At 52.4% G+C, this 12,333-nt stretch overlaps 5 protein-coding genes across 5 annotated transcripts; 3 read left to right on the forward strand and 2 right to left on the reverse strand.

The window, feature by feature from the left end:
* Nucleotides 1-1,245: 1,245 nt before the first annotated feature.
* ACET3X_005140 (uncharacterized protein) lies at nt 1,246-2,456 on the forward strand (the record flags this gene model as incomplete). The annotated part of the gene is made up of 3 exons (XM_069451312.1): nt 1,246-1,462; nt 1,518-1,859; nt 1,921-2,456. The coding sequence occupies exons 1-3, from the start codon at nt 1,339-1,341 to the stop codon at nt 2,454-2,456; spliced, it is 1,002 nt and encodes a 333-aa protein (XP_069307184.1). The 5' UTR covers nt 1,246-1,338.
* Nucleotides 2,457-5,724: 3,268 nt separating this feature from the next.
* On the reverse strand, nt 5,725-6,567 carry ACET3X_005141 (uncharacterized protein; the record flags this gene model as incomplete). Its single annotated transcript, XM_069451313.1, has 4 exons — nt 5,725-5,822; nt 5,876-6,032; nt 6,091-6,388; nt 6,458-6,567. 4 exons carry the CDS (start codon nt 6,565-6,567, stop codon nt 5,725-5,727), a joined length of 663 nt encoding a protein of 220 aa, XP_069307185.1.
* A 959-nt stretch (nt 6,568-7,526) lies between these two features.
* Nucleotides 7,527-8,609, reverse strand: ACET3X_005142 (uncharacterized protein; the record flags this gene model as incomplete). The annotated part of the gene is made up of 1 exon (XM_069451314.1): nt 7,527-8,609. The coding sequence occupies one exon, from the start codon at nt 8,607-8,609 to the stop codon at nt 7,527-7,529; it is 1,083 nt and encodes a 360-aa protein (XP_069307186.1).
* Nucleotides 8,610-9,005: 396 nt separating this feature from the next.
* ACET3X_005143 (uncharacterized protein) lies at nt 9,006-10,291 on the forward strand (the record flags this gene model as incomplete). Its single annotated transcript, XM_069451315.1, has 4 exons — nt 9,006-9,204; nt 9,256-9,274; nt 9,339-9,443; nt 9,493-10,291. The coding sequence occupies 4 exons, from the start codon at nt 9,006-9,008 to the stop codon at nt 10,289-10,291; spliced, it is 1,122 nt and encodes a 373-aa protein (XP_069307187.1).
* Nucleotides 10,292-10,920: 629 nt separating this feature from the next.
* Nucleotides 10,921-11,636, forward strand: ACET3X_005144 (uncharacterized protein; the record flags this gene model as incomplete). The annotated part of the gene is made up of 2 exons (XM_069451317.1): nt 10,921-11,326; nt 11,377-11,636. 2 exons carry the CDS (start codon nt 10,921-10,923, stop codon nt 11,634-11,636), a joined length of 666 nt encoding a protein of 221 aa, XP_069307188.1.
* Nucleotides 11,637-12,333: the final 697 nt, after the last annotated feature.

Here is a 12,333-nt window from a genome sequence, read left to right on the forward strand (position 1 = left end):
GTCGAGTGATGCAATCAATCGTGATAAAAATAGAAGAATGATAGTCGCGTAGACTTCAGTGCATCTGCGCGCCTACTTACCCGATAAAAGAATGCTAGAGAAAGGAGAGTAAGAAGATGCGACAAGGCTCACTGGCCGCGAACGTCACGCTCCAAAGAAGTTCGCGTTCGTTTGAGGCAGGCGCTAGTGGCTTGGCGTACATCAACGTCCCGCCCGCCACGCGCCGAGGGTTGCATTAACCGAGCGATCATTGCATTCTATCCTTTTTCTCGTCTTCACGTTCAGCTTCCCATATCGGAGGAGAAGGACTCGAGATGGTGACGTCCTCACACCCGATCTTACGAGGGCCAGAGCAAGGAAGACTTGCCCAAATCATACGTATGCGCGAGTCATACGAGATCTAAGACATGTTGGCAGCCACAGACCTCGGGAGGCACGACACTGTAGGGCGCTGACTCTCGACATCTCGAAAGCTAGAAACGCGATCGCATGACATGTTTCTGTTCAGGTACAGTAAAACCCACGCAAAGGTAGTCACATGTTGCGCATGTGTCTGTTATGACTACCTTTCAGCAAAGCGACAACCTCGATTTGAAAACCGATGCTTGAATGTAGAATGAAGCATCTTCCAACTCTTCCGTAATCTCTAGGATATCTCGTCCTCGATTGAAGAACTCTAATTGCTTCATAACATTGTTTCCTAATAGCCGAATGTACCTAGGTAAGCACTAGAAGGTGCTCATTCAAGCAAGTAATTGCACGACCTCAATAATTTGTCACACTCATGTCATGGCCATTACGTACAGTTGTAGGACAAGATGCTCGGCGATACCCTATGTCTCGGTCAGCCCACTTGCGGATGGCGGCCTTCGGAAACTTCATACCCGTACCATCTGAGAATCTTCTCGTAAGGGGTCGGGGCGGGCCGGGATCACCACCGCCATCGATCGTAAATGTGTCTAAGAGCTGTTATGAGGCTAGCCTTGATGTGGAGTGGTCTCGTAAAGGTCCAAGACGGAGCGAGCGAAAAGCTAACTGGTGGCTAGCGCGTACAACAGGAGCAATGATGTAGCTTCAGCGAATGAGCATGAGCCTGCCCACAGCCGATCTCAATCCCCGAGACAGCACTATTCGCCTTGGGTAACCCCTTCAGGCTTGAATACAAGGCGTTGACTGAATTAGAAAGTCAATGTAATGACGAACAGGACCGTGCTAGGTAGCTTACAATGACGAGTTTTGAAAGACGTCGGGTACCTTTGTATATAACCTTGGAACACTGTCGTCCCGGCGTGAGAGCAGGCCTTACTCAAGTACCAGACCGACAACATTCTCTACATCATGCCACGCCTCCTCCTCCAAATTCTGCTTGTTGCCGCGAGTTTTGTCGCTGGCCAACGCACAACATGTCCAAACGAGGTTGCTATTTACAATCAGCAAGACCGCACCATGAGCACGATCAGCAGTCAGTATATTCTTCATCAAAATCAAACAGGAACATATACTAACATGTGTTACAGGCTGGTTCCTCGTTCCTGTGCCAAAGGATGCTGTCAAGAAAGCTCTAAAGGAGTCGTTCCCGAGTTTGGTCAACCTACAGGGACTAAACCTGCTGCCTCTTCCGGCGGAGCTGAATTTCCCTGCTGGCATGCACCCCGTCGTTGTCAACGCTGGAGCAAACACCGACATCCGCCAGGGGGGTCTCCAGCTTTCCACGGAATTAATGACTGCCAGCTCCATGATACCATACATCGGTATCGGCAACTCCCAGACGCCACTCAACGCACCGCTCGTAAGTCTTCTGGCAAGCGTGGACCCGGTGACACAAGGCTACGTATTCGGTCTCATACCCTCTCTAGTTGGTGAGTAAATGACACTCGTATGCTGCTATCAATCCATTATAGCTAATGCTCAATCGTTCAGCCACAATAGGCGGCCTTCTTACCAGGATCGGCGCCTTCCTCCCACTAAACGCGCCACTCCAGACATACAGCGATGGCTCTTTCGGCATCAACTCAAAATGGGCACAAGCACCCAACCCTGTCAGTGGTCCAGGTCTGTACTCCGAGGCTATCGATCTCAAGTTCGTCAGCGAGCCCAATCAAGCCACGCCCAGGTTCTCTCTCGATATATGGAAGACCATACTGAACCAACCTCTGATGCTTGGTAATATTGGTACCCTCCTTGCACCCAAGTGCCAGCGCAACACCCAGTTTTTCACTAATGCCACTGCACAACCGATATTCCGCTCTGGTAACGTAACTCTTGGTCCTTCGGCAGGTGTCGATGTACTCGCTGCTACCTTACAAAAGGCTAGTCCGGATGGTTCAGGCTTTTACCAGAAAGTCTTTGGCTTCACTGCCTGTGCGCAGACCGTAGGCTATGGCGCTGTCATTCCGCTGGGGGAGGACTGTGAGGCGGCTGCGCAGGCTGTTAGAAACACTCCTGGAGCCTTGTAAAGTGCAGAACCTGATCGGATCAGATCATGTTGAGGATTTTATTTAATACACCCAGTCTTACCCTATTGGCGATGTGCTGATCAGATTTCATTGTGATGTTTGTCACGATTGAGAAGGCAGGCGACTGCGGCGGTACGAAAGTCGTTACGTCATTGCGATCGCGTTTCCGACCTTATCGCTTTCACGGTGAACATGCGTCTTTTTCGATTCACTAGCCACCCTCGCCATGTTCGCGCGAGCGCAATTCGTTCGTGATCAGTCAGCCGGAAAAGGTTCCGGTTCTCATGGGAATAACAGCGCGAGTATGCCGAGTAGTGAATCTACTATGCTATGCTGGGTTAGCACAGCTCATTAGCGCGCAAAATCTACGTCACGTTGACCGGAGATGTTGGATTGCAATCGCGGGTGGTATCTGTCAGTTTTAAGTCTATCATCCGTATCATGCTCTTTTCCCTCTACCTTTCGTTTTGACCTTGGTGTTGAACCTATATAGACACCAGGTACCTGCCGTAATCTCACATAATCGTCCTGTGGTTTGAACCACATACTCCACTAGCAGAACCGTAGTTGGCTCTGAGCATTTGGAACCTCCTTTCAAAATACGCAGCAAGGAGTAGTGACTAGTATCATGCACTCGACAGACGACGTGACCCGTCCACCAACATCGAAAGCAGAAGTAGATCTCGAAAGCGGAAGGCAACCAAGGCCAAGGCGGCGGAGCAAATCGACATCTAGATCATTTTCGGACGATAAGGAAAAAGAGGAGGATCTTCATCATGATGGCCACCGTCCATCGCGGAGAGAACTCCGTGAAAGCATCTCACGCTCGCGCATCAGACGAAGCTTAGCCAGAGACCGGACAATTATAGCGATCGCAAGTGGTATGAACCAGCCATTGGGCCACACTATTTCCAGGCGCGACACGGTGCTTTCGCGAATACGTACACGGCCGAACGTTGAGCCATTCTCCCATCCTCTCGCGCATCAACAGACGACTGCGGATGTGCTAGTTGACTTCGATGGCGATGACGACCCATACCGACCGATGAATTGGCCTACAAAGAAGAAGGTGACTACGACACTGATGTATGGCTTGACGACCATGAGCGCGACATGGGCCTCTTCTGCATACTCGGCTGGCACACGACAGATAGCCGCCGAGTTCAATGTTGGAAACCAGGTAGCTGTGCTGGGTACTACGCTTTTCCTGTTTGGCTTCGGGCTCGGACCGCTATTGTGGGCACCACTCTCCGAAGTCTACGGGAGACGGTTGGCAGTCTTGACGCCCATGTTTGTCGCGATCTGCTTTAGTTTTGGTAGCGCAGTTGCAAAAGACTTCCAAACGCTAATGATTACAAGATTCTTCGGTGCCTTCTTTGCTAGCGCGCCAGTCACAAACACCGGTGGTGTCTTGGGGGATCTATACAGTCCCGCATGGAGAGCTTTGGCGATGGCCGGCTATGCGATGGCGGTCGTTGGAGGTCCATGTCTAGGGCCCATCATATCAGCAGCCTTTGTCGCCGATCCTTCATTAGGCTGGAGATGGACCGAATACTTTACTGGAATCCTTCAAGCATTCATCCTCTTTATTGACATCGTCTTCATTGACGAGTGCTATCCACCAAAACTTCTCGTCTATAAAGCGCGTCGCCTACGTCATGAGACGGGGAATTGGGCGCTTCACGCCAAGTTTGAAGAGTGGGATGTCAGCATCAAAGAGTTGTCTAAGAAATTCCTTCTTCGGCCCATACAACTTCTCATGACACCCATCTGTTTTCTCGTAGCACTTTACGCCAGCTTCTGCTATGGCATCCTTTACATGCAACTAGGTGAGTCCATGGCATACGTATTATACATGAGACATACACTAACTTTGGATATGATTTTCTGCAGGTGGTATTCCAATTGTCTTTGGGGAAATAAGAGGCTGGTCAGCTGTAAGCGCGACGCTACCATTCCTGGGAATTTTAGTCGGTGCAATGATCGGTTGCAGCATCAACGCCTACAATCAAATCCTCTACAACAAAGTCTATCATGCAGCTGGAAACCGCGCGGTACCTGAAGCAAGGTTGCCGCCGATGATGCTTGGCTCTGTACTCTTCTCCGCTGGTCAATTCATTATGGGGTGGACTGCCGGTCCACAGTACCCTTGGGTTGCTCCTGTCATTGGTCTCGTGTTGATGGGAACTGGCTTCTTCACCATCTTCCAAGCTGCTCTAAACTATTTGGTTGACACCTTCACGCTGTATGCGGCAAGTGCAGTGGCAGCGAATACTTTTCTTCGAAGCATCTTTGCAGGCGCCTTTCCATTGGTCGTCACGCCGTTGTACCATAACATTGGAGTAGGTCCTGCAAGTAGCATCACGGGTGGTTTCGCGGCACTGCTTATCCCAGTGCCTTTCGTGTTCTACATGTACGGGAAACGGATCAGGAAGTCAAGTACATGGAGCCGTGGTAGTGTATTTGATTGATCAAATAATAGGGATTCTCGTTGATAATATATTGATGCTTGTACTCCCCAACATGCCAGTTGCAAGAAGCTTGTATTCAGAGAATTTTGTCCTGCATAGAAAGATACAAAACATGCCTTGATCGTATACTTGCTACCGGCCCGTGCAAATCCTGCGACGGTGGGCGCCGTTGCTCCAACGGAAGAATCCTGCTCACTGTTTTGAACGTGTAAATTCTCTTTCAGATTGACGAGATTGCCGAGTGGCAGCAAGCTTCCGTAAATGAGCGTCGTTCATGGTGAAGCTCTATATTCCAGACCATGCCCGTTGTTACCTAGGAGCCTTCACTTAATGCCTTAGAACATACCTAGGTACAGGAACAATCCGAGTCATTTCTACGATACAGCTCTAGTCGGCCATGTAATTCAAAATTCTAGCAGTTTCGCATCTTTCAGACTCAAGCATCATGAGAACTGTGCAACACGCTTCTCGTGTTTGGTTGACACGAGATTCTACTCAACCTTGGAACCTGTCATCACACCCTTGATCTCTGGGAACACATGCGCAAGCCGATTCGGGAAAGACGCAACGTACGTACCCCATGCATCTTTGCACCCGTCGCATAGCTGCACCCCACCGAAAGCAAACAAGGTATCCGCACCGTAGCTCTCAAGATGTTGACAGTCTTTACACATCCTATCACCACTCGCTTCTAGGAACTCACGGAGGCCGTGAAACATGAGCTCGTCGCTTCTCGCAATTAGCTCATCGTAGCGCTGAACGTCCTGAGTATCGCCATTCCCCATGCCGACGCGATTCTAGAGCTTGATCTTTTGCCGCGCTTGTTTGACAACAGCAGTGGTCTTGGGAAGACCGATCATCATTCCATCTTCGACGAATCGGTAGCGGCGCATCACTAACGACACTGTTACTTACTGTATAGTTTATGGAGAAAATAAATCAACCTACTCGTATGTATGGGGCCACCAAAGAAGCGTAAGAAGTTGGTGACAACGAGATGCTCTGGTCTGCCCGCCCAAGCGACATCGAGGGCCCAGAGTAACTCGCGACATTGGTGGAAAGCTTCGACGCGGATACTCGGAGGTACGTAGGCGAACGTAGAGTTCTGAGCAGTCCAAGTCAGCATACATTTACCACTTCGTTTATCGACAAACACCACCTACTGTCTCGCCCTCAGACCGATGTTTGTAGAAGGCTACGCTATCGTAGAGCGTGGCACCTAGCTCATCCAGGGCCGCGAATTGCTGTTCAGTGTACCAAATATCACCGAGGTCATTGCAAGCCAGAGCGGCGCCGATGGTGAACCGGATCAAAGCATCGGTGTCTCGCATGCGGAACCATTGTTGAGGAGATTTGGCAAGGGGAGCTACGTAGCGTCGAAACAACAAGCCATTCCGATGCCTGCTCGACTTATCTGCTGTAATGAGCAGAAAGCAGCGAAACTCGCGGGCCATATCCGCACTGCAAGATGATGTTAGTGTCTTCCTATATAATTTGAAATGTCAGAAAAAAGAAGGGGAATCGACTCACTGGCCTGGAGTGCCCTCAAAAAGGTCGGCGAGGATACTAGTGAGGGTCAGGCCTATGAAGTTGTCGGTAAGTGCCACTTCGGTGAGGTCGCCTCTACACTCTGCAAACATCCCGATGATGATGACGCGCATGAAAGCCACATAGCGACTCCAGTTGGTATATTGAGGGATTACACAGCGCGCATACTCCCATGCGCATGCGTATATCTCTTCCTTAGAGCGCTGCGGAAGGTCATAGTCTCGGAGGTCATTGGCGATCTCTGCGGGATAGTTTATGAGATTCAGAATGAGTATGTTTCTCGGAGTCCGTTATAGAATTGGAGAAGCTTACACCACTTTTCTCAGATAGCTGGTACCAATGGTTTGTTCGGCGCGGCGACAGGTGACTTCAAGAATGATAGTCTAAGCGTAAGACCCTAATGCAATATGAGTATGCATTGTATGAACTGCTAAATCTTATTGAGTCAGTTCAGGACTTACCGTCAAGATCTTGCGGTAGAGCTGACTCAACTGAATGAGGTAGGCGTACAACATGTTAGGGGAGGCGATCTCAAACACGCTTTTCGATTTAATCGACGAAGGTCTTTGAGCGAAGAAATGTTAACTGGAGTGCGATTGAGATTTGGGTACAGGGCTTTTTATCCGGCAATTTTCGTTCTAGTTGTGGCGCAAGTGACCGCGAAACAACCGCCATTTGCAAAGAAATGATCAGTGAATCCCCAGGCGAGCTCACCAAGACAAATGACCCTTTGTTTTCGGATTAACCATCTGTACCATAAGAGTATTGCTGATGAATAATTCTTCATCGTTGACGATGATGATCTGGTATTGGGTGAATGCGGGAGTGCTAGAACAAGATAACGGAGAGGACCAATCGTGACATCCTTTAAGTAGATGCGCATCGGTTCGAGATGCAGAGACAAAGTGTCGACTATCTTCAGATTTTGATGTGGGTCAAAAAGGCTGGAGCATGCGACACGCGTGTATACTTTGCGAGCAGTATTTCGTGTGTTGCTTGTGTGTAATCTACCATCTTGAGCGTCTTGCTACCATCAATGTTCACAGGCTCGCTATACTTGAAATGCAACGCCCTGTCTCTTGACCATGGCCTTTCCACCACTCGCGAACCCAGTACCCTCACTCCGGATCTCCACGAGTCCAGGCTTGGGTGCCTTCTCCTTCTCTTTGTCCTTTTTCTTCTTCTTGCCATCCTTGGCGTCTGGGACTGTCGTGAGATCCGCATCGCAAACATAACAGTGTACAGTCTCCGGGTCAGGTCCATCGTCGTGTGCACCTCTCTGATGGCGAAGCTCTGGCTTTAAAACCCTGTCGACACACGGCTTACAGAGGACGTGGCCGCATGGTATAGCCAACATGGCTTTTGTGCTATTCGAGAGCGCCTTCTGGCAGCTGGGACATGTGCGGACCGACTTTCCGGTATCAGTCGATTTCTCTTCGTGAAAGTTGACGCTCGTCAGGCTCTTCAGTGACAGGCTGTGCGATTGGTCGGGGTGGCTAGATGGGCATATAGGCGTCTGCCTTGCCTTCTCTGCGCTCTTGTGGTGTTGGTCGGGGGTCTCGCCTGGTACCCAGAAGCTGGGTAAATGGCCCTTTGCTGCTTTGCGTTCGGCGTCTAGTGTACGTTTCGCCTTGCTTTGCTCTTCGTTTGCAATGCGCTTCAGCTCTTCTTCGTCAATTTCGAACTTGCGCTTCGTGCCTCTGACCTCCCCAGCCTTTGCGTCCTGCTCCTCTTCTACCATGACCTTGCCGCCCTGCCTTCCGATGACTCTTGCCGATGCGCCTGCTTTGACCGAAAGGCCCATCTGAACAGCCTCGAACTCCTCGACTGCCCGTAATCGCGCCTCCTCTTCTTCTCGAAGTTTTTGATCCTCGTCTTCCAGCTTTTGGCGCTCGTTGAGCTTCTCGAGCCTCTTCATTTCTTTCCGTTGAGCCAGAAGATTGGTCATGGCGCACTCGCGGCAGAACAAATCGCCCTGTGAACAGCATACTGGGTCTACTGAAGGAAGGAGACATAGCTGGCACGAGCCAAACGGTAGAAAAGAGTCACGAGTGAGACGCGTTGCTTGCGAGCCCCACCTATCTTTGAGCGCATTCCGCTCGTAGGACGTGAAGATGGTCTTTGGGGGCGGCATGTTGAGCCAAGCTTAATGTGACGGAGTCGCGAGCCGCAGAATGCGATGTCTAGACGCGACTCTTTCGTGAGGCAATCAGAGAAAATGGCTAATCCGAGTGACAGTGCGAAGCTCAGTTACACGGTTCCGTGTACTCGACTCGACGATGTGCACAGAAACTGCAAATGCACGTTTAGCGTTGTAGAGTATCGAGTTCGTGTTGTAGTGATGGAAGAGTGCGTGCTGAAGGCGGAAGAGCCAGCCACTCGCCGCACGTGCAGGCCGCAGTCCCGCTAATCCCTGTCGCCAAAATTCCCGGTCCCTGGGCGGCGGTGACGTTGGTTGGTCGCAGCCGGCAGTCAGGTATTGAGCGCGAAATCTTCACATGTCGCCGTCAATCCCACGACAACCCCCCCAATGCGACCAGAGGAGCAGCCGGAGGCTCCCAGCGGGCCATGGCGCGCCGCGTCCGTCTTCACCATGGGCGCTGTCGGCCTCTTATGCAAAGGCTTCCTCACTGGGCTGAGCAAGGTGGAGACGCATGGCATGGAGGGCTTCTTGAAGCTGTTGGACGAGAGGGAAGACCCGGCGAGCAGAGACAGGGGCTTGATCACTGGTATGCCATTGCCTAGCAGGTGACATGTGCAAAGTACTGATGGATGCACAGTCTCGAACCACATCTCCGTGTACGTACGTTTGCCGTAACCTCGCACTCGCAATCCATGGATTCCGCTCATACAATTTGGACAGAATGGACGATCCGATATTATGGGGCATACTACCGCTCAACTACATGTTTAACCCAGACAACCTGCGCTGGGGACTGGGTAGCTACGACTTGTGCTTCACCAACAAGTGCGCTACCTCTCTAATATTGCATTACTGCCAACTAACGCCATACCAGAGCACTCTCCACATTCTTCACCTTCGGACAGGTTCTCCCCACACATCGATCGGCGCACTCCCAATTCGGCGGACTCTTTCAGCCTACTATAACGGAAGCGATCCGTCTCCTCTCGCGCGGTCCGTTCCACAAGCAAGACGAAGCCGTAAAGCCTTCGACGTCGCCGAAGAGCCCGGATCTGATCGATCCCTTCACAAATGGCCACTTCACCTTCTCTACAAATGAACAGGACACGTTTCCCGCACCCTCAGCATACCTCAGCCGGCGGCACGCATGGGTACACATCTTTCCGGAAGGCATGATTCACCAGACTGAGAACCGCATCATGCGCTACTTCAAATGGGGGGTATCTCGACTGATACTGGAGAGCGAGCCGATGCCAGATATTGTTCCCATCTTTATTGAAGGCTTCGACGACATCATGCACGAGACGCGCACATTCCCACGCTTCATCCCGCGGCCGTTCAAGAACGTTCGCGTGACATTTGGCGAGAAGCTGGATGCTGAGGAGGTGTTTGGCGATTTACGCGCACGCTGGAAACAGATGCGCGCAAACGAGGAGCGGAAGGGGGGCCGACTCGAGGTCGGCGTGCTGAATGATGAGCTCAAGTATTCTCCCGAGGCTGTCAGCATACGCAAAGAATGCACGCGACGGATGCGGCAGGCAGTTCTGGACGTTAGGCGGCAGCGCGGATACCCCGAAGATGACCCAAAGAACAGCCTTGCAGAGACATGGTTGAGAGAGGGACCGGGTAGAGACGGTCGCAAGGAAGACGGCAGCATCACCAAAGACACATGAGGCGCTTGAGGGGGGTATGATGTATTCTGTGTCTGCGACCGCAACGTAGACTGCTGTAGAGAGAAGTCAGGGGCTGAAACATGGCACCTGAAGAAGGAAGGATGACAGGCAGACGCCTCGTCAGCTTGGAAGCGCGGCAGAGTGTCGGATTAGATCAAGTAATTACACCATCAACGACTCCCGTCTCTGCGCGCCGATCAACCACCAGCTCGGGCGACCGAGGGGGTTTCGTCATTGCGAACAGGAGCAGGCACCGCCATGCTGGTTGGACATGGCGGACGTGTCTCTGGCGGGCTCGTGTCGTCATCCACTGCTGGCTTCGCGCATTCACCGAGACCCTTCCAGCGCGGGCGTTGGGCAGGGCCGATGAACGTGACGAGGCTGAGGAGTCAAAGAGCCAAGTGCGGACTCGTGGTTTTGTCGGGCGAGGGCGCCCAAGGCACGGGCCCCAGGCGCGCGGGCGAGAAAAGTAGATAAAACCTGGCTGTCCCGCTCGTCGACGGCGGCAGATGCTTTCACCGCCCGCACCACACCAAGACGGAAGCAGCAGCATAGCGTCACCCAGGCTCGCTACAGGGCCCAATTACCGCGTCATCCCTCCACGCTCCCTGGTCCACGAGCACCAGCCAATGGACAGCAGCAGGGCCCCACAGTCGCCAGATTTATCTTCCTACTACTACGCCGTCGAGCAGCCTACTCACCCCCAGCATACACGTTACAGAGGCACCCTTTCCCACGTCGCGCTGCCCGCTGCCCCCTTACACTCGGCTCCGATACCACACGCCAGCCCTGCGCCACAGCCTTTTATGCCTCGCGGCGTCAAGAAGGAGGAGAGCATGCAAGATGCAGACTACATGCCCGACGCGTCGGTGCCCGCCATCATGGCAGACGCGGGCAGCGGCCTCGGCGGGGCAGACACGCCCAACACCGACCACATCGTCATCAAGAACCACTTCCCCGTCGCGCGCATAAAGCGCATCATGCAGGCCGACGACGATGTCGGAAAGGTCGCCCAAGTCACGCCTGTCGTCGTCTGTACGTAGTCGTGGTTCTATTCGCAGCCCAACTTGCCTAACTCTTGACAGCGAAAGCCCTCGAGCTCTTTATGATCTCCCTCGTCACCAAAGCCGCCGCCGAAGCCAAGGCGCGCAACTCGAAGCGCGTCGGCTCCATCCACCTCAAGCAAGCCATCACCAAGACCGACCGCTTCGACTTCCTCAACGAGATCGTCTCCAAGGTCGCCGACGCGCCGGAAAAGAACGAGGGCGACATGGACGTGGATGGTAAGAAGAAGAAAACTTCAAGCCGGAAGAAGAAGAAGGCCGAGAGCGACGACGATTTTTGAGTCGGAGCACACCAAGTCGCGATAGCCCTACAGCTCTTCTTCATATGCCTTTGTATGCTCATACTGAGCTCTTTCTGTGCACATCCGAGGCGACGACATTGCCGCTGGTCGCCTCCGCGCCATTTACTACAGTTGCCTGGAGACTGCGCATTGTTCACGTTGCCAAAGTCCCGTCTTCTGACACTCGAACTGGGGATTGGTTCGAGACACCGGTACCGGTACCTAGTGGATTAACACCATACTCTACCATTGTGTGGTCACGTATCTTGGTGGCCACAAATCACGGCCAGATACGACGTTCATAGACGACGCTTCTGGCAACCAAGGCGTTAACGAGTCCGGACATTGCATGGGCGGCGTTGTTTTGTTATTGCATGCATTACGATACCAATGAATACGGATACATGATTCTTCTCACTCGGTGCTTCTTCGCCCAGTTGTGTCGCTAACGGAACAACTGTGCCCGCGGCCCGAATGCAGCGCGAACGTCACACTCGCAGTTTACGCGGCGTGTAGCCGATGGATAAACAGCGTTGCGAGCAAAACAACGCGCCCACCAACCAGGTTTTCTCGCTCCGCCCAATTTATCCGCCCATCTCCGCAGATCCCCACATGTTAACGGTACCCCAGATACTCCTTCAGGAACAGGCCGTAGATCGGTTCCCGCGCCATCCCACATGCATGCTCGTGTCTATGT

Source organism: Alternaria dauci, chromosome 4 (assembly GCF_042100115.1).
Source record: "Alternaria dauci strain A2016 chromosome 4, whole genome shotgun sequence".
NCBI classification, from domain to species: domain Eukaryota; kingdom Fungi; phylum Ascomycota; class Dothideomycetes; order Pleosporales; family Pleosporaceae; genus Alternaria; species Alternaria dauci.